Genomic DNA, 19,200 nt, shown 5'->3' with positions numbered 1-19,200 from the left:
CCTTCCCCTCCTCCTCCTCCCTCTCCTCCTCCTCCTCCCGCGGGCCCCGGCGAAGATCCCGCCGCCACCGCCGCTGCCTCCGCTGCCCCCCGGGGAGGCACCGCCGCCCGGCCGGGCGCTGCCATTCCGAGCCTGGACCGCGCGGCGCGGCGCGCGTGGGGCCCGGCGCAGGGTGGCCGCGCGGGGACGTCCGCGCCGGGGACCCCCCGCGCCCCCTCGCCGCGGGCTGGCTACAAAAGTCGCGCGAGCAGAGGTGGCGGCGGCGCGCAGGAGAGGGGGCGCGCGTGGGGCCCCCACGCCGCGAGTGGGCAACCCCAGGGGATGGCGAAGAAGGCCCCTCCCCGCGTGGGTAAAGTACCCCAGTCTCCGGCAGCCCGGCGTCGGCGGCCTGGAGAGGAGAACTGGACGTGTCATTAGCAGGACAGGCAATGGTTTCAAAGCCCCAGGCCAATGACCATTAGCAGTGGCAGAGCTCGCTCCGTCCCCATCCCCCACAACCTCCACCCACCTTCCCCTTCGTACCGCCCCCACCTCCACCCCACCTCGCGAAAACTTTTCAACAAGATCCACCTGGACTAATTTGTCCTCAGACAGTTAAAATATTGACTAGACCCTACACACCGGGAGGGAAGGGGAATGCACGCTTTATTTTCCTTTCTACAGAAAGGAAAGCAAAAAATAGCTTCTCTCTCCGTCTCTCCCTCTCCCCCCCCCCCTCTGTCGTACATGTTGTGTCTTAGCTTTTTGCATCGTTTCGTTTTACCTTCCTCATTTAGCAGAAATGATCGCGGATATTTCACACGTAAACGTGTTCCAGATTCTTGGATTTAGGGTCCTTGTGAATTACAGGACTCGGGTTTGGTCTCAGTTACGTTAAGTTTCATACAATACCAAGAAATTTTAAAAAATAATAATAAATTTCTGAGGGTGAGCGAGCGAGACGAGGTGGAGGAGGAAAAGAAACCTCGAGTCTGATTTCTGTAATTTACTAGCGACCCGGATCGCAGCAAATAACAGTGTAACACGAGTGTGGCTTAAGAGGGCTGGGGAGCTCTTTCTAGAGGCATCGACCCCATCCCCGGATAAAGGATCTGCAAGTTTTCTGTCATCGCGACCATGCAATGCCATAACTTACCTTCAGAAATAAGACTTTAAACAGCCAAGGCCTTCCTCCTCCCCTCCACCACCACCCCCAGCCTCGCTCTCTCCACCTTAAACTTATTGACACAACATAATCCCACATTCAAGCAAAATCCTGACACAGCCTCCCTCCTCCTCTTCCCCCTCCTCTCTTCCCTCCCGTTCTCCCGTTCTCTCCTCTCTCTCTCTCTCTCTCTCTCTCTCTCTCTCTTCCCCCCCCCCCCCCGCTTTCCCTCCCTCTTCTCTCTCCCCTTCTCCCTCGCCCTCTTCCCCCTCTCCCCCTATTCTTCCTCCCGGCTACTCTGGCACTAAAACAGCACTTTCTCTACTCGCCGCGCATTTGGTTAGGGGTGGGGGGTGAGAGGGCACCGATCTGCGGGGCCGGAACACCCAAATCCCAACTCTCCAGATGAACGAGCAACTGGGCTGCTGTTCCCGGTCACCGACGCACACGAAACGTTCAATAAATCCACCGAGGGCTGCCTCCCCGTACCTTCCTCCCCTGCCCCGGCTCCCCAGGCCCCACCTCCCCGGCAGCCGAGACCAGGCTGGGATCCACGTACTTTCGCCGAGATGAAGTTTGGGGCTCCCCGGGCGGCCACGAGCCGCCCGCCGGCGTGAGGGCTGGCTCTGTTGTTGTTTTCCTCGGGCTGCTCCTGCCCGCGCCCCGGCTCCCGTGCCCCTCTCGGGCGGCGCAGCCTGTGTGCCGAGAGGTGCTGGTTGCAAACGCAGCCTGGCACCGGCTGGCCTACTACTCCCCAGCCCGGCCCCCAGCCTCCCGCCGCAGGGCACTGCCTCCGCGCCCCCCGCCCCCCGCCGGCGCGGCCGCCGCGACCCTCGCCCCCGACCTCTCCCGACCCAAAGTTTTGGCGGAGGGGGAAAGTGCCCGGGGAGCGGAGCGGCCAGCGGCGGCTCCGGACGCGCGGGGTTCCCTCCGTCTTCCTCAAGTCCACCCTACCGGCTGCCGCCGCCGCCGCCGCCGCTGCTCCTGCCGCGGAGTCCTTGGGGCTGCAGCCCGGCGGCTCGCAAGTGAGTAGGAAAACAGAAAGTGCGGGGAGAGCGCCCAGGAAGGGCTGGGGATGGGGGGCGCTTACCTCGCGGGCTCGCCGGGCGCGAGGGCGTGTGTGTGGCTCGCCCTCAGCGGCCAGTCAGGGTTCCTCTATGGGAAAGTCGAGAGGAGCTCGCGGTGCCGCTCTGCCTCCGCTTCACTGTACACTGCTCCACATACAGTACATGCAACCCGGAGAGACTGAAAACACTCATTTTATATAAGGCAGCCTGCCATTGGCCCGCGGCCTGACGGACAGGCGGCGCGGCCAAACAGAAGGCCCGTTACACCCAAACACACGCACACATACACACATTTTACAGAGACACACAAAGATCATCACATTTTCTATTTTCTAATGTTCGGGACCTGTAGACAGTAGGAGAGGACAGGTAGGGAGGCCCAGCAGAGTGGGGTACGGAGGAAAAACCCTGTCTGCACCAAGTTGCCCGGCTTGAAACTGGTGTCCTTTTGACTTGGGAGGGTTATAGTAATAAACTACAACTCCACTGGATATGGAAGTGAAGGTTTTTTTTTTTTTTTTTTTTTTTAATCGCTGCCGTGTGGTGCCCCATGGAAGAGGCGTGCATTGTGTTATGATTTTACAGCCTGACCTGGCTAACAAGTGACCAAGAAAGGATTTTTGGCAGCTGGGATTTCTTTTGTCAATGGGTTAGCTATCACATAGGCCAAAATAGTGCAAGATAAGTTTATTAGGGCTGTAATGCATTGAGGTTGTTAACGCCTCGTTCCTAGGTAAATTCAGGAAAATCAATACAACAATACACAGAAACAAAGATAAATGTTTTGCTGAAATAACCTATCTACTTTCAGCTGGTCAGAGGACCTCGAATCACCTGCGTGGGCATACAAATCGTGCTATAAGGTAGAATAAGGCGTGGAAGCTTGGCTACGGACACTTTTCCTTAAAAATAGACCTTTTGAGTCAATTTATATGAGATTTATATTTTGCATATTATGTATGGTATTTACTTTACATATTTCACAACCTATGTGAACATCACATGTTGAGTGACTATTGGAGATGGTGAACTCGAAGGCTGTACTTTCTGAATTTTTTTTTTTCTATGATGCATCTTTGGCAGATTATATTTGGCAGTCCTATATAAACAAGTCAACAGACTGCTGGGGGAAGAAACCAAAGCTAGAAGTTAAGAGGAATTAATTCTAGACCCCATGTTTAAACTAGCTGAACAATCTTGAGGAACTAACTTACCCTCTTTAATGCTCAGAGTTGGTTTGCGGTTATTTTTTCCTTTTTTTTTTATTAAAATAAGAAACTTTCCCCAGTTTTCCTTCATTAAATGTTTATTCAACATCTACTATGTGCCAGACATTATCATAGAGCCTAGATGTATTCTTAAGGTTTCATCTGAATTTAAAAGTCCATGAATTATTCTTAAACACAAACATTTTGAAGATTAAATAAACACTATGATTTTATGGCCTAGATGCATAGCTTTAAAACTTAAAGGAAAACTGAAGATAATTTATTTCAAATCCCTCTTATTTCCTTGATGCAATCTTAAGGTTTTTCTCTCACATCCATAAAGTTATCGAGTGAGTATGCATATATGTGTGTGTGTAAGAGTGGCAAAGAAAAACAGATATAGAGAAAACTAAAGCTTATGAAATTTAGAAAACAAATAGTGGTATTTAGAAATGTGATATTTCATTTATTTTTTTAAGAGAAAATAACTTTTAAAAAAGTATATAAAATCACAGCATTTTAAACTGACAATATTAAAAGTTACATTAATAATACTTTGCATGTATTTAAAAGATGGAACAAGGTGTTCTTTGCCCATATCACACCATAATGAGGGAGGCCCTAAGTATTATTATCTCTATTTTACCCATCAGAGAAATGAGACAGGGACAAATTATATAACTTCCTTGCTATTACATAGAATTGCAATGTAGAAGGAACTTAAACTTGGAACTCTTAACACCCAGCATGGGTTTTGAGTAATTTGGCAGTCCTTCCTTCAAATGACAAACTTCAGGGATAAGAGGCAAATGGAGGAAAGATCAGAAAATCTCTCTCAGGTTTTCACTGTGCATTTTTTCTGAAGAGGAGAAAAAAAAAATCAACACAAGTTGCTATACTTAATTGCTGATTTAAGTGTTATGATTATTTGTTAGTTTATTTATGCCATGAAAAATGTAAAAAACTGACATACTCCTAATCCCCAACCTCAGCCATAAGAAAACATCCTTTATTTCTTTATGGTAGCAGAGTTTTTTGGTTTTTGTTTTGGTTTTTGCTGAATTATGCTTAGCTTAGCAGAACTATTTAGAAATACACTTTTCAAACTTTTAGATCACACATTGTTATCAGTAAAATGTTCAAGCATATATACTCAGTATATATATATGTATGTATATGCATACATATGTATATATATATACATATGTATATTTATGTTTGTGAGATTTTTTAAATTGTTTATTTTAGAGAGAGCATGTGCAGTGGCTGGGAGAAGGGGGAGAGAGCAGAGAGCAAGAATCTTAAGCAGACTCCCTTCTGGGCATGGAGCCCAACATGGGGCTTGATCCCAGGACACTGAGACCATGACCTGAGCCCAAACCAAGAGCTGGTGGTTTAACCACTTGCACTACCCAGGGCCCCCTATATGTGTTTTTAAAGTACACCACTACACAGATACAACATTTATTATTACAAAGCATACCCTCACAGAAACAAAATGAAAAAGCATGAAGTAAAAATAAAATTAAGTAAGAGTTTTGATATTTTCTTCCCACACTCCTGTGATACAGTCTTAGCACATGCCCAGCGTTTTACATTCAAGTTTGGAGACCTCTGAAAGGGCAGATTGCTGACCAGGAGTGATGCAAGAGAACATAAAGAAGTGCCCAGAAATGTCTCACTACAACACATTACTGATACTGGAAAATGGGTAAGTCCACAGAACCTTTATTTTGGGAGAATGACACATTTTTTAAAATGTATTTTATGTATTGGTGATGTATTAGGCATCATGTGGTAGTAAATGTCATCATTCAATATTCTTTTGTAAATCCTTTATTAGGGATTTATGTGCTAGACCCTGGTGCATGCCAGATTCTGGAAAAGGAAACTTGCCTACTCCTAGGAGAAGCAATAGAATGGAATGCCAGTCTCCTGTATGGTAGATAAGGCCTCACCCCTAAGTAAAAGAGACATAGAACTAAACATAATGTAACATTTTACCATTTAGGAAGTACTTTTTAGATTTTTATCATCTCATTTAAGAATAAATATCAAGAAATTTTAAAGACAATGATGCTCAAAAAATTCAAAATGTGATCAAGAAAAACCATAGCTTTCATAGTGTTTATTTAACCTTCATAATGTAGGGTTATGAAAATAAAACAACTGTTTGCTGTATAGGTAAAATGGCGTTTAAAAGAGTTTAGGAAAATTTTTAAAAATAAAGGCTCTTCGTTTTTCCTTTCCTGTTTTCACAATTGATGATCAAAGTTCACAGGTTAGCACATTCTTCCTTCTCATGGCCTTGACTTGTCCATTTTCTTAATTTTATTTTATATGAGTTCTTTATTACAAAATAATTTGGGGGGGGGGCACCTGGGTGGCTTAAGTGGGTTAAGTCTCTGCCTTTGGCTCACGTCCGGATCTCAGAGTCCTGGGATGGAGCCCTGCCTTGGGCTCTCTGCTCAGCAGGGAGCCTGCTTCCCCCCTCCGCCTGCCTCTCTGCCTACTTGTGATCTCCCTCTCTGTCAAATAAATAAAATAAAAATCTTTAAATTAAAAAAAATAGTTTGGGGACAATAAATTTAAATGTGTGTGTAAACATATACCCATAACTTTATATTTTATTTCAATATCTATAAATAACATTTATTTTCTTATCTATTTACTACTTCTTTATACAATCCTAATTCAAATCCTGATTTCACGACTTCCTAGCTGTGTAACCTTGGAAAAATTCCTTAGTCATTCTAAAACTCAGCTTTCTTTTTTGTAAAATAGGAATAATAATGACTAACCATAAATGAAATCATCTATATAGAATACTGAAGCCTGGAACCTATTGAACACTCAATAAATATTAATTTTTTTTAAAGATTTTATTTATTTATTTGACAGATAGATCACAAGTAGGCAGAGAGGCAGGCAGAGAGAGGAAGGGAAGCAGGCTCCCTGCTGAGCAGAGAGCCCTCGATGCGGGGCTGGATCCCAGGACCCTGGGACCATGACCTGAGCCGAAAGCAGAGGCTTTAACCCACTGAGCCACCCAGGTGCCCCAATAAATATTAATTTTATTTATTTTCCTTACACATAAGCCAATGACACCTACTTTGCAGAAAGTTTTCTAAGACTTAACCAGCATATCAAATGGAATTCATGGAACTTGTTGCAACTAACTCACCCAGGGTTTGTGATTTCCCTTTAGCCTATATCCAGCATCTCTGCACTTAAAAGGGATGTCAGAGAGATCCCAGGCTAAAGCAAACATCCTATTGAGTGGCCATTATTAAGCACCTAAAAAAGGCAAACTTTTAATAAATCCTTATTTGAAACAAGCCTTGTTTTGCCCATGGAAACTCTATGGTCGGCCTATGAGGGTCGGCCTTACATAACAATTTTTGCCTTGTATTTTGACCTTGCTGAGCTTCCCTTTTACCCCCGTCTATTAAAAAAAAAAAAAAATAGAGCAAATCATACCTCTTTCCTCAAGGCCAAATCCAAGTAACCAAAAATTGGAACTTGGACAGTCAAATCACTTTTTTAGCACCAATGCAAGTATTCATAATTCTGAAGAGAACCAGCTTCCACTAGATCCCAGCAGAATTGGAAATAAGAAAGAAAGAATAGGGGCTCCTGAGTGGCTCAGTTGGTTGGGCCTCAAGACTCTTGTCTTGGCTTAGATAATGATCTCAAGGGTGGTAGGATCGAAACCGAGCTGGGCTCCAAGCTCTGCCTGGAGTCAGCTTGAGATTCTTTCTGCCCTTCGCCTCTCTCTTCTTCTCTCTGCACTTCTCCTCTCTCTGCTTCTCTCTGCTCCCCACAACCCCATGCTCTGTCTATCTCTCCCAAGCAAATAAATAATATCTTAAAAAAGAAAGAAAGAAAGAAAGAAAGATTATCCAGCTTTCCTAGAGTGACTTTTGGCAAAGCATCTTGGAATTCCCCACTCTTGTGATCTATAGCATTTTATCTATATTACTCTTTTTTTTTTAAAGATTTTATTTATTTATTTAACAGAGAGAGATCACAAGTAGGCAGAGAGGCAGGCAGAGAGAGAGAGAGGAGGAAGCAGGCCCCCTGCTGAGCAGAGAGCCCGATGCGGGACTCGATCCCAGGACCCTGAGATCATGACCTGAGCCGAAGGCAGCGGCTTAACCCACTGAGCCACCCAGGCGCCCTATCTATATTACTCTTAAGGCATTCAAATCCCTTGCCTTTATCACATTATTTGTGTGTACAGCAAAGAAATACCTGAAGAAATGTTATCTTCTTCATTTTATTTTCCAACAGTGGCTAGCTTAAGAACTTGTACATTGCCTAACATGTAACAGTAACTCAATGAAGATTTGCAAAACAGAGGAACAAAAGAAAGGAAAAACAAACTAAAAGCCTATAAATTCTAGGAAGGATCAGAGGGAATGTAGAGATGAGAGAGGTGCAAGGAAATGCTGGGTATCCCAGGTATCTGGTGAACAGAACTTATATTATAGTCCTCATAGGTTGTACCTGTGTATCATTTTAATTTTCTTTTTTTTTTTTTTTTTGTAATTCAAAAAAGTTTTTTTTTAATTTATTTTTTTAATAAACATATAATATATTTTTATCCCCAGGGGTACAGGTCTGTGAATTGCCAGGTTTACACACTTCACAGCACTCACCAAAGCACATACCCTCCCCAATGTCCATAACCCCACCCCCCTTCTCTGAACCTCCCTCTCCCAAGCAACCCTCAGTTTGTTTTGTGAGATTAAGAGTCACTTATGGTTTGTCTCCCTCCCAATCCCATCTTGTTTCATTTATTCTTCTCCTACCCACATAAGCCCCCATGTTGCATCACCACTTCCTCATATCAGGGAGATCACATGATAGTTGTCTTTCTCCGCTTGACTTATTTTTCAAAGCATGATACGCTCTAGTTCCATCCACATTGTCGCAAATGGCAAGATTTCATTTCTTTTGATGGCTGCATAGTATTCCATTGTGTAAATATACCACATCTTCTTTATCCATTCATCTGTTGATGGACATCTAGGTTCATTTTAATTTTCTAAAGCATGTCTGAGATAGCCCGGCATACTTACTAGTATCCACATGAGCTAGGTGAAACAAAGAAAGGGACTTTGTTTTTGAAGATGAAAAAAATTGAAGCAGGGAAAGGCTAAATGATTCCTTCAATGTTATACAACTAGTAGCAGAGCTGGGCTTAGTTATACTAAGGTCCTGGACAGATAGTTCTGCAAGCTTTCTGTCTTAGGAGAGAGAAAGAGGGGGAGTCACCAAGGAGTCACTTAAGGTTCATACCATAAAATTAGGTCTCTAAGTGGACGATGGTTTTACACTAATGGATTTGATAATAAAACCAGGGAGCACTAGTGTAAGCATTAGATGGTCTTTCTAGCCACCATCTCATTAGAAGCTCCAACAACATCCCCAATGAGGACTGTCTACTAGGATACATCCAGCTCCTGGGAACTCCTTTCTTCCCAAGACAGTCTGTGCGTCTTCTAACAGTTTGGACCACTACACAGTTCTGCCTGATAGTCAACATAATTTCTCTCCTCTTAAGTATTGTCCATTGTTCCATTTCTTATTCCCCTGTTACCACATACAACAGTCTAATCCTTCTTCCACTGAACACTTGAAATACGTGAAAACAGCTATTATGATGGCCTCCTGCCTTGAGTTGTGCCTTTTTCAGACAAAATGTCTTAGTTCCTTAAACATTTTTGCTAGGTCACCAATTTCAGTTCGTGGTCTCCTCTCAAACCCTGCCTATTGTCTTTGTTGGTGTGTTCCTTCAAGTGGGCTATCTAGAGCCCGTGGGGGCTGAGGCAGTGTGCAGTACAGCATGACCAAAGCTCCCTCATCCTTGATACAAAATGTCTATTACTGCAGCCTAAGATGGAACTTGCTGTTTTGGCAGCCACATCACTCTGCTGACTGATACTGTGCTTATTCACAAAAAACAAACAAACAAACAAACAAAAAAAAACCAAAACTTTATTTTTGAAATGTGGGCTATTAAGTCATGCCTCCTCCATTCTTATGTATTATATAGTTTATTTGTGGGAAACTGAGGCATAAGTTTTTATAAACCTGGTATGATGTAGTGGTTAGGAGCTAAGCCTCTGGAGTTATTAAAACATGGGATAATGGTTTGGCTTCAGCACTTACTACCTTTGTGAATTTGAACAAACTGCATAACCTCTTTTTGCTACAGTTCCTCATGTATAAAAGGGATGGTAATGTGTACCTCATAAAGTTATTATAGGGATTAAATAAAATAATATATGTAAAATTCTTAAAACAGCACTCATCATATGATAAGTACTCAATAAATGGTAGAATAATTTTTCTTTAGACGATGAGATTCAGCCCAGAATTACATTTTGCTAACTCTTTTTTATATGTTGATTATTTTATTAAACATGATCTCAGCATCTTTTGGTTCATTCACAAATGTGATGCCTTTACATTTTTCCAAGTCCTTTTTTAAAAGCATCATCTAAGGCAGAACCCTGAGCACATACCTCCCCATAGGTTAATATGGATCATTTATCAGCACTCCCATGGCCGCAGTCATTGAAGCCACCTAATTTCACCTGAATTTAAAAATGTAAGTTAAGGAAAAGTATAAGGAATAAAATGGTGATCGTGTAGACACTTTATTACTTAACATGTTTTTAATTGCCTCAGATTTCTTTATAGGAAATAAAACATTTTATATACTATTGAGGCCCCTTTCCCTGGTCCAGTTCCTCTCCAGTTCTCTCTCCCCAGAGGTGACCATTATTTTGTAATTTTACTCTCATCTTACCCAATGTTTTGCAGCCCACTCATGAAAATACCTGGTACGACTTTAATCACACAAAGGCTTTATGAAATTTTCATTCACTAATGTTACCGGAGAAGAATTCTTTGGTGAGTGGCTTATACTAACCAATTAATTACAGCGCAAGCAGGAAATTTGGGAAGGATATAGGATGGCTTTTAGGGGGAAAAAAAAGGCTAAGGAACTAGATCTCTGAAAGCCCAGGACACTCCCAATTCTAGGAGATCAGTTTCAGGGAGACTTTCTCTTGTTCTCATTATGATAAATTTGCTCAGACTCTGTGCTTTCTTTTTGCCAACTGAAGAGACTGAAATGGAAGAGTCCAATTGCCTTTACCCAAGTTTTAGGTTCACCCTTTGGCCAGTTACAAGAGGACACTTTGCTTGACTCTCCCAGCAAGACTGCAGGCTTACTTGGTGTGGAGAGCACAGTCCTCGGGGAGTTGAGTTAGGACAGAAATATTTAGGTGGGGGCAGTGCATTGGTAACAATCTTGTTCTTGGTAGCTTCATAGGTGTCGGTTTTATAACTTACACAGATGTTACATTATTCTTCTGCATGGGAGCAAATATATTTTTAAGACAACAGTAAGGAAAAAAAGGTTGCATACAAAGAAGGCTTTTAGTTTCGCAAAGTAAATTTGTGATACTGCTAAGAGAAGGCAAATAGATACTGGGCTGAAGAAAACAGACCGTAACATCTCCAACAGCCACAGCGCAACTGAGCTATCTAATATACTTAGCCCTGTTACAAAAGAAAAAAAAGTTTAGGCTAGTCTCAGTGACCTTATGCTGGCTATCCTTTTTCTAAGTAAGCACAGATCTTTCCTTCACTTGCCTGTCTCAGTCAGATTTCATTTCATTTCAAGGATCATAAAGCCACTCAGATAAGCTTAAGGAAAAAGGGAAATTAATTGTGCAAATATTGGGGTCTCTAGCAGAACTTAAGGAGAGTAAGAATAACCAGGCACAGAAACAAAGCATACTGCTGTCACGGTCACCAGGGGAGGGTCAAGGATTCACCTGTTCTGGAGGGCTGCTCTTTGGGTATCTGGGGACAGAAACAGCTTTCTAAAGTAAACACCTGAATGGGAGGAACAGCGGGGTAGTGTACTCTGTAGCACCTTCTAGAATCTTACATAAACTTGATGTCTCATTTACCACCTAGAATTTGCAGAATCCACCTTTTCCCTCCCAATCCTTAGACATTTAATGGCAATTATTCAGAATGCTTATGGGTCTCTCTGGTTTTTATACCCACATATGCTCAGAAATAAATTATTTCTTAAGGTATTTATTTGTTATATTCCTTGATTCACTCCAGAAAGGATTTCATTTGGTCTTCAACAGTTCAAACTTAATTGCTTGTTTTCCCCAGACTCTCAGGTATTATTCAATAGATCTTGGATATCTCAACTGATCTGGAGTGCCTGGGTGGTCTCTTAAATTTTTTTTAACTTATTTTTTACTTTCTATTACATTCAACAGCAATCTACTCAAACTAGCTGAAGAAAAGGAAGATTTATTAGAATCACTGCACAGGTCAGGTTACAGCAAGGAACCACCACAGAAAGCGATCGTTTAAAGCCCCAGTGAAGTGGCGTTATCAGGGCTGGGAGGCAGGCGTTAGGCCAGAGACATTGTCTGAAGGTACAGTTGTGATGCCGGAAGTGCAGCTGGCAGAAAGGTTGCTTTTTCCTGAAGTGGAATGGGATAGACAGGAGAGGCATACAATGAGAAGTTGACTACAACAATGATGTTTTGTGGTAAAGCAGATAAAACGAAGGGAAGGGGGAGGGTTGTGTCAAATGATGGTTTTTGTATAAATTTCCTAGGCTCACCTCACCATCTGTGAGCTACTGAAAACAAAACAAAACAGATTGAAGTTGGCCTACCAGAAAGGATAGCTTTATTTATTTATTTATTTTAAGATTTTATATATTTATCTGACAGAGGGAGAAAGAGAGACCACAAGCAGGGGGAGTGGCAGGTAGAGGGAGAGGGAGAAGCAAGCTCCTTGCAGAGCAGGGGAAGCCCAATGTGGGACTAGATCCCCAGACTCTGGGATTGACCTGAGCCAAAGGCAGGAACTTAACCAACTGAGCCACCCAAGCAGGCGCCCGAAAGGACAGCTTTAAAAAGAACAGTGTGAGAGTGCTCGAAGAGGAGGCATTAAATACACTTCGTGGAAAAATAATAATAATAATAATAATAATAATAATAACAACGCCTGAAATTAGGCTGAAGTCTTTTTACCGTGAAGAATGGAGTCCAGGTGTTAGGAATACTTAGCTATGTGGAAAGGGGTGGTTTCCTTTTCTGTCACTTGCCACTTTTTCTTACAATGCCATCTTCTTCCTCATTTAAAAACAAACTTTCTAATCTGTTGAATTGCTGGAGTCCTCTTTCCAAATTTCAAATGGGGCTGTTAGAAGTTTGTTAAAGTGTAACCTTTAGGCCACTGCCTGGGTGGCTCAGTCAGTTAAGCATCTGCCTTCGGCTCAGGTCATGATCCTGGGGTCCTGGGATAGAGCCCCACATCAGATTCTCTGCTCAGTGGGAGGCTCAGCTCCTCTCTGCCCTGCTAGTGCTCTCTTTCTCAGATAAATAAATAAAATCTTAAATAATAATAATAATAATAATAATAATAAAGTACTGACTTTTGGCCAGCACCATTTAAGACGAGAAAAACTGAAATGAGTAACTGCTTGTCACCATAAAGAAGGAGGGAGGGAGGGAAGAAAGGAAAGATGGAAAGAAATGGAAAGGGAAAGAAGAAAGGCTTAATTCTAAGAGAAGTCGTGCTAGGATGACTTCAAAAGCCACCAACACTTGGCTCTGACTTTACATCCAGATGTGACCTGAGTAGGGGATGGAGAAGGAGAGGAAATAAATACCAAGAAACCCTTTCCCTGCGTAGATAATTCTGGATTAGAGGAAGAAAGCCTCTTCAGCAACACTTGGGTCCCTAGCATCAGTCAGAGGGTTACGGGTACAAAGGTAAGGGTCTCTCTGCCTTCTAAGGGTCCAGCCACTGTAGACATCACCAAGGCCATGCCTGCTGCAAGAACAAGGCCTCCTTTGGTCCTCCTGACTTAGACAATGTGTGTCCTCTCTGTTAAACCTTCATCTCCGAGGAGAGTCCCAGAGTTTCTTCTCTCCGGGCACACTTTTTCTATTCAGAGGAGAAAAGCAGGCTGCAAAAACTCCTCACTTTTTTATTCTCCAGCACTCCATTAAGGCTTCCATTCCTAAGTTGGGGCCTGCATCTGTTCTTCTAGTCTTCACAAACTGGAGTGATGTCTAGCGCTGCCAAAGAAGGAGAGGTACCATTAGGAAAACCATCTCAGAGTGATGAATGGAGAAGAGTTGGTCCAAGGTCTTGGTGGTCTTTTGAGAAATCATGGCTTTTGAATCCTGAGCAGAGTAAAGAAGAAGGGGCAAACAGTTAAGCTCAGCTATTATCCTGGTGAGGTTGGAAAAAAGAACCAAGCTCTAGGAGCCACTGGTTTCATGGAGCACATCATTCATTCATTCATTCATTCAACATTTTTGAAATGCCTTCTCTGTGCCAGGTACTGTGCTTATTGCAAGAGACACCAAACAGATGTGGTTCCCGTGCTAATGGAGCTTACAGTCTAGCAGTGGAGACAGATGTGATATACAACATAATACAAAATGTTCCTCGGATTCAGGAATAGAGGCAGAACAACCTAGTTGCAATGCTGGAAGACTCTAAACGTGGAGGAGAAATCGCAGGACCTGAGGCATCCCAGGTTTAGCTGTTTTAAAGAGTAAAGACGTTTTCTTTACTTGACTAAGGAAAAAGGCTGGCTTCTGAGATTTTTAGATTCTTAAATTAACTTTATATTCTAAGTAAAATGCCAGATTTGGGACATGTCCTTTTTATGATTTTTGTGGCCAGTCTGATTCTTTTTAAACTCTAGGGTTTGTGTGTCATCATGAGTGGTTGGGAGGGATTATTGCGTTTGGTTCAGAAATTTCAGTAAAAGGCTAAAGGTATTAGGAATACTCAGGAAAAAAAAAGTTTAGTATTAGTAATTATAAGAAGATATGTCAGGAAATACTACACACAGGAGATTTCAGGGGGCAACTACACTGAACAAAAAGAAAGTTTATGTGCTGCCGACAAGAATGACCATTTCCATAGTTAAATCATGACAAACACAGAATATTGATGTAGATTTTAGTTTTTATTTATATTTTAGAGAGGCATAATTACATTTTGATTTTATGTCATTTCTTATGGAATAGACCTGTTACTCCATCGGGATTGTGTTTCCTCAGTAAGCTTTGCAATTTGTATTGATATTTGCTTTATCTGTGCATGTTCATAGGGTGTGTGTGAACTAAGGCTCCCAGTGGAGGCAGAATGGCTTAGAGCTTAAGAGCTGGTGCTTCTGGAGTCAGAAAGATCTGAATTCAAACACTAGCTCTATTTACTAGTTGCATGACCTTGGACAAACTTCTTAAACCTGCCAAGCGTAAAGCCTCAGTTTCCTAAACTGTAAGATGCGGGATTAGCATGGTTCCTACCTCTAAGGCTTGCAGTGGAAATTAAACAAGATGCTATGTGTAGAAACAGTCCCTGACAATAAACAGTAGCTCTTACTTTAAGTAAGGCCTGTTAGATAATGTTTTGCGCCCTGTGACATAGAGCCCTGGAAGATAAATCGAAATTTTATTTTCCAGGAATGATAACTGAGATGCTTGAGAAATTTGGGTGCGTTCTTCTTTGAAGATCGCTAAAAATTTAAATACGTTGGCACAGTAATTGCAATAGATGGAAAGAACCAAATATTTCCTTTTTTTTTTTTTAAACACAAAAGATAGCAGTGTTCACAATTATTTAGGTAACACAGGAGAATTTCAGAGTATTTATGTACTCCTGACTTGACTTCTTGAGGTTTCTTAATATGTGTCAGTAGAGAACAAGAGCTCATTTTTAGCTCTAAGTCACCGCTGTGCAGTTCGCACGAGGCAGTCTGATGATACCTTTTTCAAAATGCGGTTCATCAGAATCTCACACGTGACTTGTTTAAAATTCAGATTCCTGGCCCTGACCTGTGAAGAAGTCTCTGAATTTCAAAGAAATATGCCCACCAGCTGATTTGTATCAATACCCGAGCTTAAGAAGGACTAGACCACACATGTATGAGCTATACCCTGGGTGCTCCTTCTGTCAAGTTGTGCTTATTATTTATTGCATATTATATACTAATATATACTACTAATAATATAATATATACTAATATTATAAGCACTGGTTATATATGTGCTTATTATGGTGAGACATTTATGGGATACACCCTAACATCCTCACAAGACCTAAAATTTTTTGTTCTCTATGCCTTAATGGCCATTCCAAATCACTTAATTAATAATGATTTGTGGTCTGCGGAAACAATTGTCTTCCCCTGCTTGTGCTGGTAACAGCTAAACTATTACCTTATCCTTGTTATATGTATGACTGGGGTCCACAGAGAACCCCTGGTTTACATAAACTTCTCCATGGTTCAGCTTATTAAATCTGCCCTTTCTTTTTTTTTTTTTAAAGATTTTATTTATTTATTTGACAGACAGAGATCACAAGTAGGCAGAGAGGCAGGCAGAGAGAGAGGAGGAAGCAGGCTCCCTGCAGAGCAGAGAATCCCATGTGGGGCTCTATCCCAGGACCCTGAGATCATGACCTGAGCTGAAGGCAGAGGCTTTAACCCACTGAGCCACCCTGGCACCCCAAATCTGCCCTTTCTATCTCCAGTCCTTAGTGTCTCATATATTCCTGGCATATATTCTCATGATATCCCCAACCTCCCTATGCCAGAACCTTCTGCCCCGATCACTACTCCAGGTTCATTTTGATTACTTCAGGCCAGATACCTGTGATTGCTATCTCACTCTGATTCTAGAAGAAATTTGTTAGCCATGAAGGTGGTAAAAATTATATTTTCATGTTCCAGTTTGTAAATAGAAAAAGAAAGGCTGTGTACAGGTAGAAGTGTCAAAGCAAGTTACAGGGTAGGGAGAAGAAGGAAAAGATACCCATGAAGCCAGGGAAGAGATCTCCGCTTTTATATTGCCTGAGCTTCATGGTTACAGGCAAAGTAACACATGAGCCATGCCGGCAGATGTGATGCTTGCTGCCCCCAGTATGCTGAATCTGGGAGTACTGAGCTTGCTATGCCATTTTCTACTGCCTAGACAACATGACAAATTTCGATATTTGAAGTTCTGTGGTTTCAGTGAAACAATGGTTATTTACTCTGGATTGGAAATATTTTTAGGCAGTCCTCCTAGCTTTATTATAAATAGACTCTTTTTTTTTTTTTTTAAGATTTTACTTTTAAGCAATGTCTATACCCAATGTGGGGCTTGAACTTACAAACCTGAGATCAAGATTCCCAGGCTCCACCTAATGAGCCAGTCAGGCGCCCCTGAAGTAGACATTTTTAATGTGGTACATTTGGAGATTGCAACTCGGAAAAGCAAAATCTCTTCAACTTGAATCAACTGGTGTCTCACAAAAGAAACCTGTCCATGTAGCCATTTTATTTTTTTATTTGTATTTTTTTTAAAGATTTTATTTATTTATTTGACAGAGAGAGAGACACAGCGAGAGGGAACACAAGCAGGGGGAGTGAGAGAGGGAGAAGCAGTCTTCCCACTGAGCTGAAAGCCCGGCAAAGGGCTCAAGCCCAGGACCCCTTGATCATGATCTAAGCCCAAGGCAGATACCTAATGACTGAGCCACCTAGGCGCCCCTATCTAGGCATTTGAATAAAATCAGGCCTGTGTACTGAGATGGTCCCACCCACACTCTAGGGCACACCAATGGAATTACACAGTCTATACAAAGCAATGGTTACACCCATGGGCTTTGGAGTCAGATGTGGGTTTTTGAGGCCTGGCTACACCCCTTACCAGATGTATGAACCCAGAGAAGTTTTCTAGCCTCAGTCTCATCAACTCTTTAAGGTAGGATGATAGTAGCTGTGGTGAGAAGGGTAAGAAGATGGATAGAAAGCTCTATGTTATGCCTGGCATTCAGTAGTTCTCACTCGGTGTTCTTTCCTCTTATTCTGTTGCACCCATTTTTGCTTTGTACCTTGTCCAAACCTTTTTTACACATAACCGTGTGATATGTCAAGATGTGCTTAAGTCCCTATTCTTCATTTTCTCAATTTCGTTTTTCAACAAATATTTTCTGAGTGTGCGCTATGTGAAAGGGATTATTCTAGATGTTATTTAAATCAGAACACAACAGATAAAAATCCTTGTCATCATGGAGCTTACATTCTAATGAGGGGGGAGCAATACAATAGACATTAAATAGAGTAAGTAAACCAACAGGATACGTGTTATAGAAAAAGAGAGAACTGGAATGGAGACTGTAGGGGGGTGGTCAAGGTGTTCCAATTTGAAACGAGATGATCAAGATAGGCCTCACTCTACTGTTTTAACACAGAGAGAGTGGGAAATGCCTTTCTTCCAAGTTGTACAGCGCTCACTATCCTTGGGCAACTTTAAGCAAAAGTGAGAAGCTGGAATGCCTAAGGGAATTGGAAGCTCATTCTTTATTTTATTTATGTTTCTTTTAAAGATTTTACCATTTATCCAACAGAGAGAGAGATCACAAGTAAGCAGAGAGGCAAGCAGAGAGAGGGGAAAAGCAGGCTCCCCGCTGAGTGGAGAACCCAATGTGGGTCTTGATCCCAGGACCCTGAGATAATGTCCTGAGCCGAAGGCAGAGGCTCAACCCATTGAGGCACCCAGGCACCCCGAGCCTCATTCTTTAATTTTTCAAATGCAACAGAAAAGCAGCAGAAGGAACTCAATGATACTTGCCCATTCAATGGCAAGAGCTGCCTTTTTTGATTTTTTAATATTTTATTTATTTATTTGACAGAGAGGGAGAGAGAGAGAGATCACAAGTAGGCAGAGAGGCAGGCAGAGAGAGAAGAGGAAGCAGGCTCCCTGCTGGGCAGAGAGACTGATGCGGGGCTGGATCCCAGGACCCTGGGATCAAGACCTGAGCTGAAGGCAGAGGCTTAACCCACTGAGCCACCCAGGTGTCCCGCAAGAGCTGTTTTTATGTGTTTTCTTTTTGACCTGACTCAGCTATTGTTTCTTAGGTCATCCCATCTTCATCCCTTGCTCCCATTGGATTCTTGTCTCAGGACCTTGGAGGTGGGAAATAATATCTATAAATGATGAGAAATTAAGGCTTCTTGTGCTATATCTCTGTGTTTTATATAACAGAAATCCTTTGCAACTCAGGGAAACATGTGACTTAATTATAAATCCATAGTTGGGTTTAACTTTAGACAATTTCTGTGAAAACAAAGCAGCACAATTTTCCTAAAGCCTGATACAGTAGGAGCAGCCCTACAGTGGGATTCAGAGTCCGGGGTCTGCCCCAGCCCTGCCACTAGCCATCATTCCACAGTTCTGTGTCCAAGACTTTCTCACATGTGAACTGCGGGTGAGAGGAGGTATCCCTTCTACCTCTTTAACTCTGTGAGTCTTTGAAAAGCTCCAAGAAAATTTCTCTCCTAGAGACTAAAGCAGGTATAATGTGTGGGCCTCTAATCTCTTGATATCTGCTTTATTGAAAACTGCAATTAAGATGATTTGTCCATTTTGGGATGGGAACGAAAATGGAATGGTAATCTTCCTCATATTATTTGTGCCTCTTTACCTTTCATGGTATAAATGAAGGGGAGAATGCTTTCTTATTCTATACTGCTCATCAGCATTTTTAAAAAGAGATCTTACATCTATTTGATTTATGTATTTCTTTAAGTAACCTCTACCCCCACTGTGGGGCATGGACTCATGACCCAGAGACCAAGAGTTGCATGCTCTACCAGGCATTTTTCCCATATTCACGGAATTTCAAGGCCTTACTATCAGATTTTATTTTTCAA

At 42.3% G+C, this 19,200-nt stretch overlaps 2 protein-coding genes across 13 annotated transcripts in view; one reads left to right on the top strand and one right to left on the bottom strand.

Annotated features, from left to right (window-relative positions):
- The window catches only part of BBX (BBX high mobility group box domain containing), a 278,064-nt gene extending 275,680 nt beyond the window's left edge, over positions 1-2,384 (bottom strand). For 5 of the 12 annotated variants that reach the window (XM_082696949.1, XM_082696954.1, XM_082696950.1 and 2 more), the window contains exon 1: positions 2,235-2,383. The gene's annotated coding sequence lies outside the window, so the exon portion shown is untranslated. Of the gene's footprint in view, positions 1-358; positions 487-1,135; positions 1,269-2,098; positions 2,166-2,234 lie in introns of those variants that run through there. The other 7 variants (XM_082696959.1, XM_082696957.1, XM_082696958.1 and 4 more) reach the window with 6 other exon arrangements.
- The window catches only part of LOC309852894 (uncharacterized protein), a gene marked incomplete at its 5' end in the record, with an annotated part of 58,066 nt that continues 40,415 nt past the window's right edge, over positions 1,550-19,200 (top strand). Inside the window, 3 exons of the mRNA XM_082710357.1 lie at positions 1,550-1,629; positions 1,720-2,169; positions 4,991-5,130. Of these exons, the coding sequence (XP_082566483.1) occupies positions 1,550-1,629; positions 1,720-2,169; positions 4,991-5,063 (603 nt within the window). The 3' untranslated portion in view covers positions 5,064-5,130. The remainder of the gene's footprint in view (positions 1,630-1,719; positions 2,170-4,990; positions 5,131-19,200) is intronic.

Source organism: Mustela nivalis, assembly GCF_964662115.1.
Source record: "Mustela nivalis genome assembly, chromosome: 1".
In the NCBI taxonomy this organism is placed as follows: domain Eukaryota; kingdom Metazoa; phylum Chordata; class Mammalia; order Carnivora; family Mustelidae; genus Mustela; species Mustela nivalis.
This window is presented reverse-complemented; position numbering and strand designations above follow the sequence as displayed.